Below are 25,923 nucleotides of genomic sequence, written 5' to 3'. Positions count from 1 at the left end.
ACTTTCCTTGTCGACTGGAGGTTTTTGGTTTTTTACAAGATATTGTTGTTAGTAAAAAGTTATTTAAAAGCATTATTTTACGAACAAAATATTTCATTTGACTTTAACATAAAATTTATAATACAAAATAATTCTTAATTTAAAATTTTTTTTTATCAAACATGATATTCATATAGTTTTTGTATGCGAATTTTCACACAAAAAATATGAAACATTTACCAAGTGTTATAACACTTGGTGAATGTTTCATACTCTTAGTATGTAGTAGTTGGAGGCAGATTCGAAAAAATTTTAAGTTTAGAAATAAAATAAGCGGAACCTTCAAAAATACCATTGATTTCATCAAATTTATTACTAAACTTTGACACATTATCCATGCAAACAGATGTGTCAAAGTTTAGAAATAAATTTGACACATCTGTCATTAGATGTTATTAGAATATAAAAATTGTTGCGTAATATCTGCTTTTTTTAAAGTAGGCTCTGAAATAAATTCGTTCCGAAATTTTTCAATATATTTTAAAAGACTTTGGAAAGAATAATATTTCATCGGACGACCACAGTGACTGCGTAGTATGCAGTCAGGGTGGTCGTCCGGTCGGTATGCAGTACATAGTAATCTCTCACCGTAACTACGTTTGTTGTGAAAAATGACATTTATCTAAGTTGCTAGAGCTTGTAATACATTTACAATAGAGCTTGCAATACATTTACAATATGTACAGTTAATCATGATTATAGTTAAAAAAAAAAAAAAAAACAATTTTTTATTGAAAGTACGATTAAACAAATTATAATAATAAAAAATAACGGCGACATAAAATATCGTTATCTTTTTTTTTATTTACAATCCAGTAGTGCTATTGGTGAAAATAACAAAATCAATTGTTAGATTAACCAAATTTGTTACATTTCACGTGAAGACAAGAATCAAAATAAAAGAATCAAACCAAATTATTTGGTTAAAATAACAAAATTGCTTTCATAAAGTTCACAAAGACTTGGTACATTTTACCAAATAGGTTTGTAGTTTTTCAAACATATTTGGTGAAATTAACAAGACACTTTTTTTGCAGTGTATGTTGAGAGAATGCTTCACTTCAGCTGGAAGAGGATGGCTGAAGTTTTTGGAGTCCAACCAGCTATAAATGCAAATGACAACATAAATTTGTTAAAGAATAAATTAACAACCTTTATAATTATTCACGGTTGCAAAATCTTTATGCAAGATATGGCACCTAGTTATACCGCCAAGGTATGCAAGGAATGACTTCGTACTAACAGAAAACAGATTCTTGATTTATTTACTTAATTTTTATTTGAATGCAAAAATAAAAACTATACCACCGCGGAAGAGCATTAAATTAGAAAGTTCAAGCCTCCTTACTTACCGATGGCGCCAATATGCCCAGAGCTCGCTTTGAACCCTGGTTTTCTTCATTTTAAAACAAACTCTATAACCACTGCGCCACGGCTGCTCTAAATTTGATGGGCCTGGCAACTCCCTCGGAAATCAACCCAATTGGAAACCTGTATAACTTTGTTAAGAATACCAGCCTACATCTCTAAATTCACTGAAAGAGTCAATTCTTCAAGTCTGGACACAAACTGTAACACAAGAAACCTGTTAAAACCTGATAGTTTTGATGCCAAGACTTTAAAGAGTGTTATTGATGCAAAAGGAGGAGCCACCTGTAATTAGAAAACTTATGATTTATGATTCAGAATAGTGATAAAACTTGCTGAAAGGGACGATTAAGCTATTAGTTAAATATGTTTTAATGTTAATTAGTTACTGTTGCTAAAGATATTGATTTAGTAATAAAAAAGAGACTTTCTGCATGTGCTCTTATATTGATTGGCAGGAATGTAATATATAGTAACATATGTTCAGAACTCACTTTAGACTTATTGCAAAATTTAATTCAGAGCAGTCCCGTTTATAAGTCATTTTTGTCCCCCAGCGAAACAACGGTTGTAGCCTCTCCACTTTCCCACCACCATATCCCCATAGTTATTAAGGTGCTCCCAGAAGTTCTCAAGGTCTAATCACAACACACGCGGAAGAGCATTTAATTAAGAAATTCACGCCTCTTTCTTTACCGATGTCATCTATTGGGGTAGAGCCGGCATCGAACCAATGATCGATCATACCCTCCACGTTAGTTCGTTTTAAATAAACATTTTCAGTTCGAAGAACAGCTGGAAAGTATAGGCGTTTTTGCCTTTTTAAAAGTTGAAAAGGACCTTTCTCCGGTATAATTTGTAGTTGCAGCAGAAAGAAAGATTAGTAAAATAATATTGACATTACGAAATGTGAATTCATTTTTTTAGATGAAATAACCAGAAGTAAATCCAAATGATTTGACTTTCTAGTTTTACCGGTACCAATTTCAATTGAAGTGGGAAACAAACTTTTAAAATGAAGACATTGATTTGGAAATCAAATGTTTATAATAATAATAAATTGTTTGGATAGATTTATAGTAACTCTAGGGCACACGATGTGATTTCTGTTGCAACATATCGCATCACCGATGAACTTTTGTAAGTTTATGTAAACAATACAGACATTTGTTTTCCAAATGAATGTTCGTGTTAAAGTACAAATTTTTTATCCGTTTCTGGAAGACGGACTAGGAATCCAAATCGAGAGAAAAGTAGAGCAACAGCTTGTCTTCTTCTTTCAAGCTTAGCTAAAATCGATACATGATTACATTGATTTCAACAATTATTTACTTCTCCCGGTAAAGTTCCTCAATAGACGCAAATTTGTCATTTTGGTGTTTGCCTTTTTTTTTTCGTTTTTAGTCAGCAGAGTACTTGTTAGTGTCCTTCAATATTATAGCTTCTTTCTCAAATTTGCCAAAACATAGAGTTATACCGTTCATTCACCACTGTCAAATCAAATTCAACCGCTTGAAGCATTTTGTTCTCCTTGTTGAACCTACTATACTATAGAAAATAGGTGTGGTCTTGATTACTATCATGACTGCTGTCCCCAGCGGATCCATTTTTTGTGTGAAGTCAACTAGCTTCTACTATCATGTTTGGGCCTATGCGTTTTTTCATTTTTTAACTTTATTAAGGTTTGAAGTTTAAACGCATAGTTCAAACGCAAAGGTTGAAGTTTAAACGCATAGTTCATATATGAAAATATATGAACACCATTGACAATTAGAAACTAAAAAAAAAACAAGTTGCATAAACAGTGCAACCGACAAGTTTACTTCGACATGCACACATTTCAAAGTGGAGAAGCACAATCGTATATTTCAAAAACAAGTCCTCTATACGTAGAAATTTCTAAAAAAAAGAAGAAAAGGGGGTAGCATTGCTCCCCGTAGTGCATAGCAGAGCCGACGAAACCGGTGTCGTCGGCTCTGTTATGCACTCAGAGGAGCACTGCTATATGTCGGACATGGGTTTAGGCAGGCCTGCTTCTCAGGTTTATAAATATTGGTATCAAATTAGTAATGATATAATTTTTATTGGTTATTTTTTAAATTATTTTTAGGTAATATTATATTAGTGTAAATGTTTCACCATCTATTATTCTTATTTTTACATTTGTTGTAACATAACTGATGTAATTTATTTAAATTATTTTTTTTAGCTAATATTTAATTGCACGTGGTTCCCTTGATACGGAATTTACCACATTCTGTGCTAATACTAAAGCTTGGTTGAACAACATTGCACAGCAACTAAGTTTTATAATGTAGCCTAAGTTGCACAACATAACCTCTGTTGGACCACAATTGTAAACAATCTTCGGAAACTTGCAAACAATTGTCTTCAATTCTTGCGGAAATAGAAGCAAATTAATTTCTGCTACAATTGTTCAACAAAGTTGTACAAAGTTGAACTTTTCACTATTGGAAACCAAGTTTAAATAAAATCCGCGTAAAATCAAATTAAAATTTTATAGGATCTTTTTTTATATTTTAATGCGTCTTAAGATTTACAAAAAAAAAAGTTGTGTACAAGATAGTTTGAAAGGAAGTAAAAATCATATATAAACAAAAGAATAAAGTAAAAAAGCAAATTAAATAACAAATTGAAGCACTGATCACACCTATTAAAATAACAATAAAAAATAACAAAAAAATTATCGAATGGATCTAATTTATAAATGAAAACCTTAAAATTTTTATTTAAATAGACAAAGCCAGTTTTTTTCAAACTTTTATAGAATTACATAGTTATCTACAATTTAGCTGTTTGTAATGTTTTTCTTGTTCTTGATAATTTTTTTTTGTTATTTTTTAATTGTTTAATTGTTATTGTTTTCAAATTTAAAATCTGGAGGTTATTTTTATTTCAAAAAGTTGTTCCATATTTTCCAGGCTTCGAATCCTATTGTTATTTTATTGTTATTTTTAGATATTTGACCTATAATAGTTCACATTTTGCAATCAACTTATGCCTACTATATATCAATACTAAGAATATATTGATAAAAGTTAAAAAATTAATTTATGCTTAAATTATTTTTATTTGAAATAAAAATTAAATTTTAAATTTTTTTTAATGAAATAATATTTCATAAAAAAAATAATAATCATATTTTGAGCTTATTTGAAATTTTATAAATTTAACAGGTTAAAAAGTTATTTTAATAAAATAGTATACTTTTAAAGTATTAGCTTTATTGGATTGATATTATTATATTTGATACTATATTTACATTAAATTGATATGTTATTCATGTTATTTAAAATAGTAAGCTAATACTAATAGAATTAGTAATACTAAAGCTACTTACTTAGTAGTTCTTAGTAATTCTTAAATTTGCTACTACTTAATAATTCTTCTATTCTTTTTGTTAATCTACTTAACTTAAATTTCTATTTTGGGTTAGGTATAAAACAAAATTTTATACCTTTTATTAGGATTTACTTTCTGTGTAGTAAGGTATAATATTATTACTGCTGTTTACTGATATTAGGGGTATTATTTGTTATTATTTTTATTCAATAATTTTAGTATAAGGTGTTACTATTACTATTGTTTACTATTATTAGTATGGAAGGTTTCTATGCAAAAAAGTTTAAACTTTTGACATTTTTTGAGTCTACTTAAAAGCATTTTTTTTTTTACTTAAAAAAGATGGGGAAAAAAAAAGTGCTTCAATCTTTATTTGTTGCATTGTATGATCATAATCCTGAAAATAATACAAGTACCGACGTGCAAAAGTTCTATATTACACCTGAGTTATCAAAACAATTATCTTATAAAAAAGGCGAAATTTTATCCATGATAAGTGATGACTTGGACTACTGGATACTTTGCAAATCAACTGTTACTGGAAAGCAAGGTTATGTACTAACTTCATTACTTGCTCCATTAACCGGTGCAGGGGCAAGGTAATTTCTTTTCAACCATACTATAAGGTTATGCAATATTTAAATTATAAAATATTGTATTGAGATATAAGTGCATAACTTCCAAAACAGGTTTGAGATTTTTAATAATTTGACTGATTTCAGTAATTTTCTATTGTCTATAATAATAATAACCACTCAATTGTTTGATATTTTTTATAATTTTTGTGTTCCATTAATAAGAGTTATGGTACTTGTCTTCTCACAGAGCGATATACATATGTTGCAGATAAGATATGTATTTTAAAAGTATTAAGTAAAGTAAATAATTATAATTTTTATGTTTAGTGTTCATTATACCAAAAAAGAAAAAAGGAAGAAAAAAAAATGCATGGTCTTTTTTCCAAATTTTCCAATAGAAAAACCAAAGGTTAGTAAATGTTTCTGAGCTTGTTTGTTTAGTTGGGTGGGGGGTGCACTATAAGTCTAAGTCACAAAAAACTGTCAAAAAGTTGATTCTATAAATTATTTCAATATAAGTAATTTTTTTATAATTTAGGAAGTATGTTTACCTAAACTATTCTACTGGAAAATATGTTTTGCTGAATTTTTTATTACAAGTTTTGCAAGTAACATTTAGCACTACATAATTAATAAAATAATCAGTAAAAATTTCAATAATTTTTCTAAATTCTAAAGTTACCTCATTTTTGCATCATTTATACAACATTACTAACTTCTTTTAATTTTGTTTTCTTATGTTATTGTAATTGTTTTAATAATAATAAAAAAATAATAACTAGATTTTTTAGCTCTTGATTTTGTGTTTTTAAAAAAGAGTTTAAAATTTTTAAGATGTGTATTTTTATGGTCATAAAAACTGAAAAAACTTTAAATGTCCACTATTCATCCCTTCCTAATTTTTACCACGTTGTTTTGTATTAAATTGTTATATTGTTATATTGTTATATATTGGGTACAAAACAAATAATTTTTTAGGTGCTCGAATTTGCTCCACTTCAATTAAATGTCAATTATTTCTGAAGATACTTGATGACCTGGTGGGGATGGAGGGGAAGGAAATTGAAATATGCAAAACTTCATTTCAAAGTGTTTAAAGCTATCTTTTTATATGCATAATATATAAAAAGATGTATATATATATATGTATATATATATATATATATATATATATATATATATATATATATATATATATATATATATATATATATATATATATATATATATATATATATATATATATATATATATATACATACACACATACGGCACTCAGAATCAGGAAAAATAAGGTCAGCCTTAAAGCTGTATTAGGTTGGCATCAATTTGGCACAAAAATTTTAAACAGGGCTCGGCAAACTTGCAAACACTTATCTTTAAAACTTACAAAAAAACAAATGCTGAGTTGTTGAGAGAAGCAATAACAACTTTGGAAATATTAAAAGTCTTAAGACAAGGGTTGTTGAATTTAACCCATCAAATATCAGAGAGTTGCCTATTTTTGTTTTTATTATGTAGAATTTTTTTTGTGTTAAAAATCATTTTCTTAAAATTTTTCTATAACCAATTAAACTTTTTTTTAAATTAAGTTCAAATTTTTTTAAATAAATAGGAATTAACTAATTAAAATTTTTTATTTTGTGAATAACTTATTAATATTGTACTGTTATTATAATGTTAAATTTATTTACATAGCTTTTTGCATAGTTGTAGTTATAAATATGCTCTATATAATTATAATAGTTATATATATTACATGTAATTATAATATATTTATGTATAATAGAGATGTGCCAGAAGTTTTCTGTTATGCTTGGTACCTGGTAATTTTTGGAGTTGTTAGCTAATTTTTGCAGGTGCCTTGCTGCCCCTGAAGGAGCTAGGTAAATTTACAAATGCTAGGGAATCCTGGAAGATGATGGGTACCCTGTAATTTATGTATGCTTGCCGGTTAATTTGAAATTACCCGGTACACTTCAAGGTTTTCCCGGTAACCGACACCTCTTTTTGTGTTTCTGGGTTGCCAGGCACCTTCAAAAATTAAAAAGCACCTCCAAAATTACTTGGCATCTCCAAAAATTGCAATATAAATTTTCTTTTTTTTTTAATTTCAATTTACCTCCTCAAGGGCCACTACAGTCGAGGAGGCTACTTTAGTTGTGATTATAACCCTCTCTTAACTCTATAACTCCAAAACACAAACTTTGACGAACAAGGTCGCTGCACAGTACTAGCAGAGGCATGACGGGGATCGAACTCATAACTTCTCGCTTATCAGGCAAGCGCTCTACCACTATACCAATGCCACGTTTATAATGTAATAATTATATATATTATATTTAGTTAAAATGGTATTTTATAGCTTTAATTGATTGCTTTTTTTTAATTTTATTTCTTTAATTGCAAATAAATTTTATATCTCAACAAATCTCACAGAATGTAAATAATAATATTCATGTCATAAATAATATTGCATGAGTGTATTGTATTTTCTTAAAAAATTTTATAGCTTTTTGAAAGTGTTTTGAAACAAAAGTATGTAATTGATGATAAGATATTTTTTTTTTAAATAATTAAGTGAATCAGTATTATAAATTATATCAGCTGGAAACTTAATATAATTTTGACAATTTTATTTCATTAATAAATGAATTATAAAAATATTTAATGCTGTTGCAAATATTCATCAGGCAGATTTCTTATCAAAGTAGTGATATTATTTTGTTTTAAAGTTTTAAACTTAGAGTATTTGTAGTAATATTGTAGTTTGTGGCCATATCGAGTATTTGTAGTAATATTGTAGTTTGTGGCCATATTAGAGCTAGAAAGAAAGCAAATATTGTTTGTTATAAAACTTTAAAATAAAAGTTCAACAAAATTAAAATTTTTTTTGGCAAACAATAAACTACTTTAGCAATCAAAAAATCTGTATTTTATTAATTCTTTTACTTAACTCTCTGTTGACACCTTAATATAACTTAATAAATGCAATTTCACTCTCATACCTTAATAAAACTCAATTAATTTAATCTAATAAAAAATCTAAAAAAAAAAAACAAATTTAAAAAATTTTTTTTTTTTTTCAAAGCACAAATTTTTAAGATTTTTTATTTTTAAATTTTAATTGTAAAAAAAAAAAAAAAAAATAAGAATCTGTAAAATCCAAAAAAAATATCTGTAAAAAAACCCTCGAAAAAACCTCAACGTACATTTGAGAAGAAAAATTCTAATTTAAAATCTCAATTTATGGCATTTAACTTTGAAACATAAACCTTGATGAGCAAGATAACACTGCCCTGATAATTAAATTAAGCACAGTACTTCCAGGTACATGGTGGATTTGAACTCTGTACCTATTTCATATAAAGAAATATTATTACAGTATTGCCACACTATATATGTATTTTATTTATTTTAGCCACCCTGTCCTGCTGACAAAGCTAACATATTATCTAAAATATTTTTCGGATGGGTGACCAGGTAAAAATATTTATTATAGTTCATAATTTTTCTATTATACTTTCTAAGATTATTCAGATTCTTAAAAAAAAAATCAAGATTTAAAAAAAAAAGAAATGTAAAAAAAACATTACATTAGATATGTTAAGATAAATTAATAGTTTAAAAGTTTGGAAATGAAATATAGTGCCATTTTATAAAAAACATTTTCAACTTGACTTTTTTGTATTTTGACATAAATAAAATAATTTTTTCATAACAATGCAAAGCAGTTAAGAATCTTTCTATGCCAAGTGGACCAAGGTCCAACATTGACCACCTCAGATTTTTATGAAACTTGGTTGCTTGGTTTATATCAATAAGAAATCCAATTTGTATAAATTTAGTCCTTTTGTGATTTATGAGATTCATTAAAGAGGTCATTTGAAATTTCTAATTTTTCCAAAAATAAAAACTTAAGTAGTAAAAATATATTTTGTTCATTCTTTGAAGCTTTATTTAAAAAAAAAATTTCAGAAAGTCTTCATGTTTTTTTTTTTAATATATGAACTTTAGACTTTTATCCATAATGGCTACTTAAAAAACTTAAAAAATCCTTTGCATATATAAAAAGTTGATTTTTGATGAGTTGATATACAAAATAAGCAATTTAAGAAGTGAAAATATTATTAAGTATTATATAAGTATTATTCTACTTTCTATATTTGGTAGCAGTACACAAAATAACATCAGTCAATAGTTAACCACCACCCAAAATAACCAAAATTGCATAACCAAAATTTTTAATAAAATAAAATGTTGCCGGTCGAGGTTGATCGGTTAAAAAAATTTAAATTTATAAAATGAAATTTTAATAACAACTGCGATGTTTTGATATTACTAAATATTCATAACATCTAAAATATTTCAGACTGAAATACTTTAGAAGTTATGAATAATCACTAATCAATCGAACTTATTAATAAAATTCAATTAAGAACATCTTTGTGCTTTGTAAAGCATTAATGAGTAATAAATTAGAAAAAATTTTCGAAATTAAAATTTTCTTATGTTTAATTAATAATTTTATAAAAATTTAGTTTTATTTTATAAAAAGTTAAATGTATGTAATAATGTAATAATAAAATAAAAATGTATGTATAATGAATAGTATCAATAATCAATTATGTGCTTTCGATTAGCACCACTTCACTCTATCGCCTTTCACTTTGTTCTATACCGCTCTCTTTCATCTCAAGACTGCACTCTTTTTGATGTTATTTCTGATCATATTGACCAAGCCCTCTCTCTTTATCCATCAGTCAATAATGTTGTTGTCGGTGACTTTAATGCTCATCACACTGAATGGCTTGGCTCAAGTGTCAGTGATTCTGCAGGCATTAAAGACTACAACTTTTACCTTTCTCAATCCCTAACTCAAATAGTCAACTTTCCAACTCGCTTTCCAGACAACCCGAATCATTTACCTTCTCTACTTGACTTATGTCTTGTTTCTGATCCTAATCAGTGCTCAGTTTCTCCACATTCATTTTTAGGTGCTTCCGATCACAGTTTGATCTCTCTAAAACTATTATCTCATTCTTCTTCATCATCTGAATCTCCCTATCATCGTACCTCTTACAACTACAGTAAAGCTGACTGGGATTCTTTCCGTGATTTTCTTCGTTATGGCCCTTGGGTAGAAATCTTTTGTCTTCCTGCTGACAAATGTGCTTCTTACCAAACTTCTTGGATTCAGGCTAACATGGAATTTTTTATTCCCTCTTAAGCCTCACTCTTCTTCATGGTTTTCCTCGCATTGTGCTGCTGCAATTGCCAATCAAAACCGTTAATTCCATATCTATCAGGGAAACAACAGTAAAAAGGTTTTGTCTAACGCCAAAACCTGCTATTCTAAAGTCATGAAATCTTGTATTTTATCACAAAAATTAGGCTCTCATGACTTCTGGAGAATCTTTAATAGTATCAATAAGGACAAATCTGTAGTTCCACCTCTCTTGTATGGTTCAGACTTTGTCACCTCACTTAAAGACAAAGCTGAACTGTTTGCAAGTCTCACAAAGAAGTAAGTCTGGTGAACTTTGCAAGAAATAAGACTCAACAGAAGAAGAGTTATTTCGAAGACCACGAATATTAGTAAATAATAGGTTTAGAGAACTTGGTGATGATGATGCTTTTTTGCGTTTTATAGTTTTTGGTACTTTATTCATTTTTAAATTTGTTAAAGACCTTGACTCAAAGCAAAGATAGTACTCAATACACTGTTTAATAGCCCAAGCAATTGGCTCATTACTATTAATAAACCCTAAGCTGTAACAAAGAGCTCCAAATGTCGCCTTGGCAATGCACACCAAAAGTACAAATAGAGTCACCATCCATGCGCAACATGGCACTGTTAATACTTCAATATTTTTCAGCTGTTGATGGAATCAGCTTCTCTAAGAGCTACCACTGAGTTCAGAAACCTGACTACCAGCCGGCCTCAGAACTATAAAACTGAATTTTAAAGTTGTACCAAGACAACAAGACACAAGCAAAACACATCCATTGAGTCAAAAAGATCCAGGCTCATTATTTTTTTCTTTATTAAGACTTAATTTAAGTTTCTAAATTTTTAAATTTCTTAATTCTTAATAATCGTCTTAATTGTTAAGAATTTTAGTAATTAAGAAACTTATTTTAACTTTCTAATAAATTTGTATTAATTTTTTTTTCAGATCATCTGCAGCTTATTAGGAACCTCGCCCTATTAATTAATTTTGAAGAAAAGAAAAGTTTGATTGTAAAATTTTTTTTTCTACAAGAAAGATAGTCTCTTTAAGAAGACTCAGTAAGAGGGTTGCCATTCATTAATATAGGAATGTCAATGGTATTTAGATGGTTGTTTGCAGTAAATAACTTATATGCGAGATGTAATGAGCTGAGAATAATGGAGCTTAACATCAGACAGCACCTTTTTACATTGATTTCTTGCAATAATAAATGACCGTTTGCAAAGAAATGGGAGAATCTGAACACAAGCTAGGGTCAGAGACAAAATATAAATTATTGAATGAAGGTTATTGAAATTATTTATTGAAATTAATTATTGAAAGAAATGATTAGGACTTTCAGGAAAACAATTTGCAAAGTTAATCTGAGTAAGAGATTGAGAAATGCAGAAGTTATAGGCTTTAGTGCCAGCTTGGTCAGTGGCGTTAAAGCCAAGCCATTCAGTGTGATGAGAATTAAGAGTTGGTGACAAAAAGAAAGGTAATAGAGTGAAGAGGTGCTAAACGAAAGCAAATATAAAAACCCTGATTTCACAACTAATAGGTGAATTGGTGCATATGCATACTCCCAAGCCATGTGACTATTTGAGTCTTAGCAAATCAAAGGGTAATACTCATCAACACTGAGGTTTGAAGAAGGAATAGCATAACTTAAATTAGTCTCACTAAGAGCAAGCAAGTCTGGTGAATTTTGTAAGAGTTAAGATTAAACTGGTGGAAAGTTTTTTTTGCAGACCATGAATATTTGTAAAAGATTTATTCAAATAATTAGGTGGTGGAGATGGTTTTTTATGTTTAAAATATTGGGTTACTTTTGGCATGATTTAAGTTAACTGAGAACTTGACTCAATCATAGATATAGCACTGCCTCCTAACCAATGAGCTATGCAGTTGTCTAAGTCCTGTTAAATAACCCTAAGTCATAATATAGGACTCCTAATGTGGCCTCAACAATGCACACCAAAAGCATTAGCAGTGACGCCATCCATGCACAACATGGCACTGTATATATTTGATATTTTGCAGATATTACCAGCCAGCCTCAGAACCATCAAACTGAGTGTAAGAGCTGTCCCCTTATTAGGAGATAACAGGAAGAGTTGCATAGCCACTATCAAAGACATTATGATATTCATACTAGGAAAAACACTATATCTAACAAAATACTAGAGACTAAGGTGAGCATAGATTTTATAGTTGGAGTAAGTAATTAGTTACTGAGCTCACACTGCATCAAAGATTTAAATAGAACACAAACATACATAAAGTAACTTATGGGTGAGTAAACACTGTGCCAGAGGTTAAGACAGAACACATACATACATATACAAATTAACTTATGAGTGAACCAACACCATGCCTGAGATTCAAACAGGGTATAAACATGCATAAAGTAACTTAAAGGTGAATGAACACCGCACCAGAGGTTCAGACAGAACACAAACATACAGATAGCAACTTACGAGTGAGTCAACACCACACCAGAAGTTTAGAAAGCACAAACATACATATATATAAGTTTACATAAGTTAGATATTTGAATACACTTTTGTTCACATCTTCTTATAAAAAGTAGTACTGAAACTCTTTCTCGTTATTAACCAGGTGTAATGGCTGCTATAAGTTCTGTGTCAAACACACATGAATGAGTAATAATGGCATCAGCAGCAATTAATTTCTGAATCAATATATAACAGATACACCCTAATGTATCCAGGGAAGATGATAGAAGTCAAAAAATCAAATGGAGACTCTTATTAATATATTAATATACTTTATTTAGAGCTCATCAAAATTTCCTCTTAAGAAATTGTTGGGTTTTCTAAGTTTTGTAAACTTAGACCAAGGTGGGTTATTCCATATCAAATCACCTAAAGGCTCCTAGGGTACCACCTCAGATTTGCTTTAAATTTTGACCACACACAGATGTTATGAAAAAAATACAATCCAGAAAATTTCAGCTTGATTGACCAATTTGTTTAAAAGTTATGATTGAACTAAAAATGACCAAAATCTGAAAAATTTGTGTATCAGGAGCTTACAGCAGTTTTTTTCAATTTTTGACAAACCATAACTTTTTAAATAAAGATGGCGATCACCTGAAATTTTGTAGGGTAATACTTTTTCACCCAAATAATCCATTTTTGCAGTTGTTTTTGACTGATTTTTTACAGTTTTTGAGTTATTGTACCTTAAAGTTGCTAAATATTGCAACATAAATATTTTTTCGAACTTTAACGTGTTACAGTTTAATACTTACTTACAGAAAGTGGATTTTTTTGTTACCTTTGTGTGCTTAAGGTCACCACTTGTTAGAATAATCAAAACTATGCATTAAAAATTAATTTAGCACATGCAGCAGCCTATTGCAAAATCATTTTTTTTTTTAATTATGATAAATTACGTTGACTTTGCTGGAATAGAAAATAGTGTAAACAGTTGAAACAATTTTTGAAACTTTTTAATGTTGAGGTTCTATATATAGACAATCACCGAAAAAATTTAAAGACCTATACTCTATCTTATGACATGGTTGTAGCCTTGAGAGTGATGATATTTTCAAAAGGAAAATGTTATTAGACATTAGGTCATAGTCTAATAATTAGTCATAGGGATGACAGCAGAATCAGCATTGGATATAGACCTAAAAGAAATAATATCTGAGAAAAAGCAAAAGTCCATTAACTGTAATGATTTAAACAAACTTTTAGATGCAATAAAGGAAAACGGAAAAATCAGTTTGAATGAAAAAAAAGTTCAGTTACTAACATTAACTTCTGATAGTTGGTCAATTAAAAAAACTTGCAATGCATTTTCAGTTTCAGACTATCTTGTTAAGAAAGTCAGAAAGCTGAAAAATGAAAAGGGAATACTTGCTAAACCTAAGACTAAAAAAGGACATCCTTTGGGGGATATTGTTAAGCAGAGTCATTGAAATATATGAATCTGACGATTACACTAGACAATGAACAGGAAAAAAAGACTTTGTTTCTGTGCGTATTAATAATGTTAAAGTTCATAAACAAAAACGCTCAAAATTAGTTCATTTAAAAGAATTTAATCTGGAATTTAAGAAGTTATACCCTAAACACAAAGTTGGATTCAGCAAGTTCTGTGAACTAAGGCCAAAGTGGTGCCTTACTGTTGATATTAGTGGAAGCCACTAATATCAACTATATTACAAAGATTTAATGAAAGTATGTGTTTGTAATATAGATAGTTGAAACTGAAAGCATGTTTTATCTATGTTCCAACTGCCCTGGTAAAATAAATTTGAAGACTTACTTAGAAAATGTGTTTGAAAAGAATGATTTTGATTTTGATGATCATATAAACAATGGGTGTCAACTGACCGAACTGCACTTATTACAGTCAAAACAAGCATTAGTGAATTTATTGAAACTTTAAGTGAAACTTTGTATGACCTTTATCACCACAACTTTATCAAAGAAGCACAGTCTTCCTACTTATCAGAGGCAAAGCAAACATTCGACCAATATACCTGCATTATTCTGATGGATTTTGCAGAAAACTATAGTTTTTGTGTACAAGATGCTTTACAAGGGTTTTACTGGCAAGCCGATCAAGCTACCTTACACCCATTTGCTGTTTATTACAAAGATGAAAAAGATCACCTTAAATGCGAATGCTGTTGTTTAATTTCTGACCATCTTTGTCATGACCAATCAGCAGTCCATTGTTTTCTCACAAAGTTGCTCCCTACGGTCAAAATCAAACTACCCACAGTGAATAAAGTTAAATACTTCAGTGATGGTGCTGCGTCACAGTATAAAAACTACAAATGTCTAATAAACTTAATTTATCACATTGTAGATCACCAAATAAATGCTGAGCATCACTTCTTTGCTACGTCACATGGCAAAAGTCCATGTTATGGATTAGGAGGTACTATAAAAAGAGAAGCAGCAAAAGCTAGTCTATGAGCAGCAATTACAAATCAGATTCTCACAACACAAGATCTGTTTACATGGGCTCAAAAAAATATCAAAGGTGTTAAAATATTTTATCTTTCAAATGATGATATCAATAACCATGAAACAACTTTTAACCTTCAGAAACGATATGAAGGGATGCGCAAAGTTCCGGGAACAAGAAGCTGTTTTGTACCAGATTGAGAGAAATTGTTTTTACGAAGAATCTCTAGTGATACTGTCTATGATACTGTCACTCATGTGATAAATGATGTTAATTTGATTAAAAAAATCCTTCAAACTTTCAACCCGGTAAATATATTGCATGCTTTTACGATGAAGAATGGTACATAGGGCTTGTGGTTGATATTTGTAACTAGGTTTTTTAAAATTTTGTTTTTAAAAGATAGAGCTTCAAAGTAATAACAAAACATGTTTTAGCTATTGAAGTTTTTGTTTTTGGAAAAATCAGAAATTTTAAATGACCATGAACCACAAAAAGTTTCTCATTCATGTAAACCAAGTTACCAAAGTTTATCAAAATCTGAAGTAGTCCATCCTGAAATCCTAAAACTTTGGTCCATTTACCATGGATTGACCTTTAAGTGAAAATTGTTTTTCATAGAGTTCATTTTAGTAATAAACATTTATGTTAGTAAAAATTGTTTGTTGTTTTTAATTTAAATTTTTTTAAAGATTTAATAATAAATATATCCAACACATGTTATAGATAAGACTATAGCTATGTTATATTATTAAAAAAAAAAACTTAAATATAATTTATAACTAAATATTATATCTGTATATAAAAAATTATAAATGTTGACAAAAACTTTTCCAATTTATTTTTAGTTAAAACGTATTTAAAAACTTCTTTTTATGGATGCAAATTTTTTACAATTCAATGTTTCTTATAAGTAACAGAATGTATATAATAAGTAAAAACGTTGAGAGGATTAATAATTTACTTTGAATCATATGATAAAAGTTGGAAAGTATATATCCATATTTTAAAATATATATCCAGCAGGCCCTAAGTTTTTTAGAAAATGTTGATGATGATTATGATAACAACGGTTTTTTAAATTTTTTTTATGTTTTAGACTAATAGTTGATGGGTTTAAAAGACCATTAGAAGATAGCGATCTATGGCAATTGCAAGAAAGGAACACTGCCCAACATCTTGGTTTGAAATTCGAAAAATACTGGAAACAGGAAATGGATAAGCAGAAAAAGTAGTTAAAAAATTTAATCTATGATTCAATTATTTTAATTAAAAGTTACTTTTTAATTAATACTGAAAAATGATTTTAATTTTTTGACATTTTAAAATAAAAAAAATATTCATTACTTACAAATATTTTATAAATATTTTTAAAATCTTTTTAAAAATTTAATTTTTAGTAGTCCCATAGTAGAAAAAATTGTAAAGCAAAAAGATGAAGAAAAGAAAGAGTTTCGTGATCCTGATTCACCAAAGTCTATAAAGTTTCATAAATACAAGCCATCTGTTTCAAAAGCATTATTCAAGACATGTGGAAAACATTATTTAGTTGGATCTTTCATGAAAATTTTGTATGATTGTACCTTGTTTGTGCAACCTTGGTTATTAGGGTGAGTGCAACCTTGGGTATTAGGGTGAGTGCAACCTTAGCTATTAGGTTATTAGGGTGAAACATTTTTATTACTAGGATAAATTGCTTTTTGTTATTAGGATTTATTTTCTATATGTCATCTTTTAAAGGCAACATATCATCCTAAGCTGGTTATTTGAGCTACAGCATTTTGCACATAATTTTATAATTAATCTAATAAATATAAATTTATAATTAATTAATCTAATAAATATAAATTTATAATTAATTAATCTAATAAATATAAATTTATAATTAAATAATCTAATAAATATAAATTTATAATTAATTAATCTAATAAATATAAATTTATAATATTATAATTAATTTAATAAGTATAAATTTTGTTTTTTAAAGATATGAAAATTCAAATGCATTATAAACTGAAAATGCCATGTCAATATCTATTTTTATTCAAAATATATCATTTAGTAGAATTGGCCTTCATAAGGTATTTGATAAAGGAAGTGAACTTGATTGAAAATATAAACAAGTTGCTTTAGATTCTCTTACTCAGTGATTTCAGGCCAAAAATTAGAACTTGTCAGAGACCAGTCTAAATAAATCTATCCTGAATAAAACATTAGTTTTGCCAATTTGCTTGTATTTTATTTTTTAAATTAATTTACTGAAAACAAGCCTTCAAACTATTTAAGTTAGGAGTTGAATGCAAGAATGCAAAAAAAGTTCTTATAGAGCAAAATATAAACAAAAATATGATAGACAAACCATATTAGTGTTTGTAATAAAAAAATGTAAAATGGTAGTGTTTATAGAAAAAAAGAAAGAGTTACAAGCTTACAATTGTAGTACTCAAGTTTAACAGCTTGAGTCCAATAACAATGTTTTATTGGATCTTGTTTAAAAGAGAGAGGGCCTCATTAGAAAATGCACCCCAAATAATTCAACAGTATTCATTACAAGGACAAATAAGAAGTTTATAGAAGTAGAGATTGGAATCAAGAGTAAGCTGTGTTATTGTTTATCAATAAAAGAATATCAACAGTATTGCGATATTTGTTTGCAGTAAATGACTGAGTTTTCACAAGCTTTCACAAAAGAAAAATCAGATTCAAGATTGGCTGTCTGTTCTATGTGATCAAAAAGTTTTGACTTTTTGTTAAGAATGGAGTTAATAGTTGAGTTGTCAGCAAATAGAGCCATTTTAGAAGTCAGATTATTGGGAAGAAATCGTATTAACGAGGAACAACTCAGGGCTAAGTTTATTGTTGTGTCATTAGCACCATCATCAGCCACTTTAAAGGTAAGATAGATCCTTGTGATACCCTAGAAGTTACTGGAAATGAAGGAGAATAATGCCCATCAAGGATAACTTTAGTTATCAAGGACAACTGCAATTAGAAAGGAATAGTTCAGTAATCTCAGAAAACTAGCATTACCAACTTTATTGAAAGTTTTTGATACATCACGAGCAATAGTCTGTGCCTCACTGTTTCTATATAATTCAAGATAGAACATTTCTGTTATAGTGGATAATAAGTCAAAAGTAGAGCTAAAGAATCCAAATCTCTCTATTGGTTGTCAGAAAGTAGGTTGTTAGATTCAAAGTAATGAAGTCTAACAATTTGCTTTTGAAAAGCAAATTGTTAGACAAGAAGTTCTGGAGAACACTTTTATAAGACTGTTGCAGAAATCTAGACCACAAGCTGTCTATACCACATTGGAGAAAACTCTAATCAGCTTTAAGGTAACCAAGGTAACAGTAAAAAGTGCGATGAAAAATTAGGTTTATATGGAAAATGAGTCACAAAGTTAACCATCTGTAAGAGATTGAGAAAGATAAGAAATTTAAGTTTTAGAGCCAACAAGTTTAATGGTAGAGCGCCGAGCCATTTGTGTAATAAGCATTAAAGTCACCAATAACAACATTATTGGGTGTTAACAATAACAACATTATCGAGTGTTAACAATAATAACATTATTGGGCGTTAACAATAACAAAATTTTTGGGTGCTAACAATAATAACATTATTGGGTGTTAACAATAATAAAAATATTGGGTGTTAACAATAACAAAATTATTGGGTGATAGATAATAACAACATTATTGGGTGATAGTAACAAAAATGCAGTCTTGGGATGAAGGAAAATGATAAAATACGAGAAAAAATAAGAAAAATTGAGTGAAGAGGAGCAAAAGCATATATAAGAATAGTCAGAGGATTCAAACTTATGACATTTCAGCAACAAATAAGTGAATTATTATGTAAGTATAAGCCAACGTCAAGCATGTGAAAATTACAATCTTTGCAAGTCAAGTGATAGTATCTGCACAACTACATACAACTGGCGTATATTTACACATATGCCTGCCTGTTTTGATGAAGAAGGGGTGCAGAGCTGATCCACATAACTTTTCAGCTTACCCTTAAAATTTTGCCTAGGAAGCCTATTACAAGGCAGTAGCTAGATGTAGTTAACATCTGCCCAAAATGAGTTATTTTATTGATAATATCTCTAGCTTTTACTTAACCAAGAGTCCCAAGGCAAGCAGTATTTTAAGTCAACTTCTCTTAACCTTCGGCCTATTAAAGCGAATTCTACAAGGTAATAGGATATAAGGCGTGTTGTACTTTATTACATGTTATCATTAGATAACCATGATGATTTTAGTCCTGACCTAACCTTAAAAACTTAAACATATTACTAAATCATATTTCTAGATCTTATACCTGGACCAAACTAGTGGAATAAATTACTGGAACAGAACACTAGAAAAAATTAGTTTAAAACTACCTAAAACCTTTTACTGTTTTACGGTTTAGTTGAAATTTTTCTCAAAAACATTCAAGAAAATACCAAAAATAGCAATTTTTGGTATTTTCTTATTTTGAAAATACCAAAAACTGCTATTTTTGAGTATCTACCACTTCGCAAAAGTCTTGTCATTTTTTTTGCCATATTCTGTTTTGATGATTTCTAAATTGTTTTTTAGAGAGATTCAGTTTTAATGACTAAAGATTATTTTTTGATTTTTGACTGAAATTTGAAATTTAAAGTATTCTTTTGTAATTTAATATGTTACTGAAAAAAGAGACAAGTTTCATGAAGATAACTTTATTATTTTATTTTTATTATTATTTATTCTTTATTATTTTGGCTTCAAAAGATTTTAAATTAGTTAGGTTAAATACAGTAATCTTGACTCTAGGAATGTAATAAAAAACACGAGTTTATGGGTTTAATGTCAACTATAAATGGGATTTATAAACTAAGTTTAAAAACTTCTTTTTATTGAAATTCTTTTTATGGATTTAAAAACAGCTGTAATAATACCCAATATAAAATAAATATTAACCAGTATTAATACATTAAAATTAATAATAATGTAAATAATAACTAGTATCTATAAATTAAATCAAATACAAATAAAAATAATATAATAAAGTTTATTAAAACCAAGTTATTTTAATTTGGAACAACTGCCTAAGTCAATTGAGACTACATAGATAATGTGTATTAATTGCATTCAAATACTAAAAGAAAAAATGACTTTTATATATATTTTATAAACACACTTTAACACATGCTGCTAAAACAATTGCAACAGCATATCATTTATTTGGAACAATTTTAAACTTTTAAACCTTTTTAATGATTCAAAACTTATTTTAAGTTTGCTTAACTTTATTTTTATTTATTTTTTAACTTTCTTTAACTTAAGTTAAACTTCAATTAATGAATTAAAATATTTTCTAAACATAATAACATAAATGAGTTTATTGATTTGAAATTTTTTTCTTTTCTTTTTAGAAAAACCATTGAAGTTATTCAAAACAGAAATATTGATAGCAAGTTAGGATATCTTTATGCATCTATGTTATTTGTAACAGGCTTAGTTGGGTCTATCATTCTACAACAGTATTTTCATATTTCATTTGTAACCAGTATACGAGTACGATCATCACTGTTGACAGCAGTTTACAAAAAGGTAAACACAATCACTAACTAAGAACAAAAAGTTAAATAGTTTATTATATCATTATAATTATTTATTATATCTGTATATTATTATTTACATATTTAAAAATGTATTATATTTGCATATATTTATTTATTACAAATATATTATTTTTATACATTATTTTTACAGTTTAGTTGTAATTAGTCTTTGTAATAACTTATATGATGTACTTTGATTAAAACAAAGGATTTTTTGAACTCATGGATCAATGGGTCAGGGCAATGGACCTCTTAACTCCATACTTCATATTGCAGGACTCAGCACTAAAATAATTCACACTTTAGGATTCAAATCTCTATGGCTCCCAATTACTCTCTTTAGGTTCATTGATTGAATACACAATCATAACACTTTACACTTGAATTGTATGTTCATAAACCCAAATGTCTTCCATCTTTTACTAAAAAATGTGCTTCATTGTTTCTTATAAATTCTGATGCATGAAGAGATTTTTTTTTTTTTTTTAAAACTTATTTTCTTAAGTTTTACTCAAAATTGACTCATGGTTTTTGAAACTTATATGTTTATTCTTATGTATTTTAATAAATAAAAAAGATGAGATTTTTACAAAGAAAGTTTAAACTTTTCTCTTAATCACTTACTTTTTGAAATTTCTGTTAAACAGGTTGATTGTTAAACAAGTTGATTGTTAAACAGGTTTATTGTTAAACATGTTGATTGTTAAACAGGTTGATTGTTAAACAGGTTTATTGTTAAACATGTTGATTGTTAAACAGGTTGATAAATTATTAGATTTTTTAATCATAAATGGTTAGTATACTTTAATAGACCCTTCTAAAGCTTTCCGTCGTGACAATATTTCTCTCACTTTAAAACAAGCGCTCTCCAGTATTTTAGCTATTCAAGGTACTCATCTGAATTTTATTTTTTGTTTTTTTGTTTAAATTTAAAATCATTATTAGAAGCAAAGGCTATTGATCTTGACAACTTAGGTGATTTTGATACGTCAAGAGATTTTCTATCGTTTTTGATTTCATTCATAAACTTTCTTGGTAAGGCATATCAGAAAAAAATTACAAAATTGATGAACTTTTTTTTTCCAATAATAATATAAGTTCTCAATGACTTCTCTTCCTTTTCTTTAACCTTAATGATATTATAAGGTTTTGTCTTAAGTCCCAACTAAATTTGGTATCTAATTTTCATTACGTTTTTTAGAACATAAAGTTGTTGATCTTAGTACTTTTAATTGCATGGTATGAAAACAGTGTTGTCATAGTATGATAACAGTGTTCCTGTCATGTTTGTTAATATATTTTGATTGCTTAAAATAAGCTGACTTTGCAATAAATAATTCAATATTGAATTTTTAACTTAAATAAAAATTAACTAATTGTGGTTAATCACTATTGTAACAATGCATTACATCAAATCATTGTCTTAAACAGATATTTATAAAAATGCATTATCAAGACTGTTGGACCTAGCAAGCAAATTTGAATTTTCTTTTAAATGGTTGTTGCTTTTTTTTTTCACTTCACAAACACAACTAATAGATTTGTTCAAAAAAGAGTAAAAGTATTATTACTTATTTTGTACTTTTCTGGTAGATCACTATTTGTGAATTTTTTTTTCTTTTCTACCTCAAACATATGTTACCTTAAATGTAGCTGAAGTTCATAGGTTTCTTGCTTCTAGTTGACAGAATATAAATTGCTGAAAACTATTATTTCATTAAATAAAACTTTCTTCACAATTTTCTGAAGGATTTTTATTACTTGAACATTTCTGTAAAAAATTTAAAAAAGTATATATTATAAAAATTGTTTTTTTTCATATAAAATTAAAGTTTTTTTTTACATTTTCTGTGTCAGTTAATGAATCTTTTCAATATGTAATGTTTTAGTTCAGACAAGTATTTTCTTAATGAGAAGAAGTTTCATTGTTTGGAAATCATATTTTTCATAAAACGGACACATTAAATCTGATGCAAAATCCACCGGGATTCTTCATTATCTTGTATGAGAATCTTTGCATAACTTGTCATCATTGATATTATTCTGCTGTGTCAATTTTACACAAAAGATTTTTTAATAAATGAGGCTGACTTATTGATTGCATTCATTATTTTTCCATTTATTTGATGATTGAGAGAGCCAAGAAAAGTGTCTATGATTGCATGAAAAACAAAGAAATTCCTGTCTGATTTTGTCTTTGATGGAATTTAAAAGTGAATAGAGCTAGTAGGATCATTTTGCCATTGAGATACTATGTATGTCTTATCCTATGAAAAAACCTAAACAGAACCTTAAAAAGAAACATCTTTGCTCTGAAAAGAATGACTATCCAACAGGCTTTGTGGAAGGCACCTTGTTTATAGAAAGCAAATCCATTTGGTTATTGTTAGTTTCCAAAGTTCTGATTAGTCACTTTTTCGGTTGCCTTTTAGTTTGATATTTGAACAAGGAATAAATTGCAGACCAAGAAATAAATTGCAGAACTTGTTTTTTTTATTAACCAAGTATCCATATTATTGGTGCAAAAAGTTTTCTACTTGTCCTGTCAATTTTTGTCCAGTTTATTTGTAGAATCTTTTTTATTTATTTTGTTTTGTGGTTAATTAATTTGTTAATTGGTTATTTATTATTTTGCTCCCAGATTCCTTACATTCTTATTACAAAGCACCACAGGAAAGCATTTAACTAAGAAATTCATGCTTCCTTCTATACCAATATCGCTTGTTGGGCTAGAGCGGGTGTTGAGCTTTGGACCTCTTGGATCTCTTGCACCTCTTGAACACTGCTTAATCAGGAAATCTATTTTTTCCAAACAACAGCTCCTTTACTTCATTAATGATATTAAAAAATTGCCTTTTGAGGATAATCACAGTACTTTAAATACATTCAGTGTTTGTGACAATTGTATACTATCAATCTCAAACATTTTTTAAAACATTTGTGCAAAAAGATTTCTTTTATTTGTGAGTCAGCAACTCCTGGTTTTGTATTATTAATTCCTAGATTCTTTCCATGTAGATATTTAGAAGTGTTTCTAATAATAGAAAAGAATAACACAAGTCTGTGACAATTTCTCTTTGGTGTTTAAAAGAACTTTTCCATTCCAGCGAAGGACTGCATATTGAAATCTCACTAATGCTTCTTTTTTTCTAAACATCTTTAGAGCGCATTTAATAGTTGATCTACTCAGAGATATTTCTTTCTTTGAGACTTCTGCTTTCTTTATGATGATTATGCCAAGTTGTAGAATTTTTTGATTGTTTGTAGTTTTACAATCTGCTTCTAACACTATTTATGTTGGCTAATGGAATATTTTTTGTCTGTTTCTATACCTAAACGCATCTTTCTCACTGATCTTTGATCAAGTAAAAAGTCAATATCTTCCTTCTTTGAAGCTGCAGAACAATAACCGTAATTCTGAGTTGTTTCAGTAGCATTAGCTTCAGAAATTTACAGAGCTTCATTAAATTCTCTTTGAATCTGCTTAGTTTGGTCTCGCTTAGTTTTGAATTGGTCTTGTTTAGCTATTTAAATTAGAGTTTTTTTTTTTCAATTTTCTATGCTAACAATTACTCATAGAAATTAACAACTTTTTTGGGAATATTTTGTCGTGTCATAGCTTCTAGTAAAATTTTTCATAAATGTTTTTTGACTCATTCACTATTTCAGGAGAGCAATCTTGATTGTTACTTTTTTCTGTATTAGTCCAAGACCTCATTTTTCTGTACTTTTATGTTGTTTATATTGTTGTGCTGTTGTTTTTTCTCGCTGTCTATAATAATTTTACAATTATTTATTTATAATTCTGTTCGAAGCAAAAGTAAAAATTTCTTCTGGTCTTTTAATTTGTTATTCGATTATCTTGTTGTTCAAGTATCTTTTTAATTTTTTTTTGTTGAAAGTTTTCTTTTTGACTAAGAATTACATTTTCAAATAGTGTATATTAAAAAATGCAGAATATTAATGATTTATTTTAACAATATAAATTTTGTTAAAGTCATTATGAATGGATATGTATTTAATCTATACACTTGCAGATGTAAATTTGCAAGCGAATAGATTTGAAAAAAGGAAAAATTAAATTTTTCCCTTTTTTTTTTTTTAATTTACTAACAATTGGTAAAACTAATTTTATGGTAATTTTTAATTATAAAAAAGTTGTTTTACATAGAACAAAAAAACATTTTCAACATAAAGTTAAACAAAAAAATATATATATATAAAAAACAAGATTATTTATGTTATTATTTAAAAAACTAATTAAATATAAATAAAATGTATTACATCTTAAAAAAAATATTTAACATAAGAATAAGATTGAAAATCTTATTGTATTTTTAACATTGCATTCTATATTGCATTAAACCTCAATAATCTCAAATTTGAATGCCTCAATAATCTTAAATTTGATTACAATATTTTGAGTTTTATTTAAATTTAAAAAAAATGTAAAAATAGTTGAAATTAAACAATCTCATGTTACTTAATGGAATAGTTATGGATAAAAATTAAATGATCTAAATGTCAATATTTTTCTGCTTGTTTTTATTTGTTTTTAATCATTTTGTCTCTAAATATATTTAAATTTTATACAATTTAGTATTTGTTATTTTCAATACCTTTTAATATATTAATATATTATATTACATAATATTCTAGTTGAAAAATTCGATATATATATATATATATTATTTATATATTTACATATATATATATAAATATATATATATATATACATACTATATATAAATAGTATATAAATATATACTATATATAAATAGTATATAAATATATACTATATATAAGTAGTATA

At 27.8% G+C, this 25,923-nt stretch overlaps 1 protein-coding gene across 1 annotated transcript in view; it reads left to right on the top strand.

Annotated features, from left to right (window-relative positions):
* The first annotated feature begins 5,101 nt into the window (after positions 1–5,101).
* The window catches only part of LOC136075240 (multidrug resistance-associated protein 1-like), a 64,179-nt gene continuing 43,357 nt past the window's right edge, over positions 5,102–25,923 (top strand). The window contains exons 1-6 of the mRNA XM_065787780.1: positions 5,102–5,369; positions 5,676–5,757; positions 8,770–8,831; positions 16,617–16,748; positions 16,918–17,127; positions 20,922–21,099. Coding sequence (XP_065643852.1) covers positions 5,113–5,369; positions 5,676–5,757; positions 8,770–8,831; positions 16,617–16,748; positions 16,918–17,127; positions 20,922–21,099 — 921 coding nt within the window. The 5' untranslated portion in view covers positions 5,102–5,112. The remainder of the gene's footprint in view (positions 5,370–5,675; positions 5,758–8,769; positions 8,832–16,616; positions 16,749–16,917; positions 17,128–20,921; positions 21,100–25,923) is intronic.

The sequence above is a fragment of the Hydra vulgaris genome, chromosome 01 (assembly GCF_038396675.1).
Source record: "Hydra vulgaris chromosome 01, alternate assembly HydraT2T_AEP".
Classification (NCBI taxonomy): Eukaryota; Metazoa; Cnidaria; class Hydrozoa; order Anthoathecata; family Hydridae; genus Hydra; species Hydra vulgaris.
Note: the sequence above shows the minus strand (reverse complement) of the source record. Positions and strands in the feature narration are given on the sequence as shown.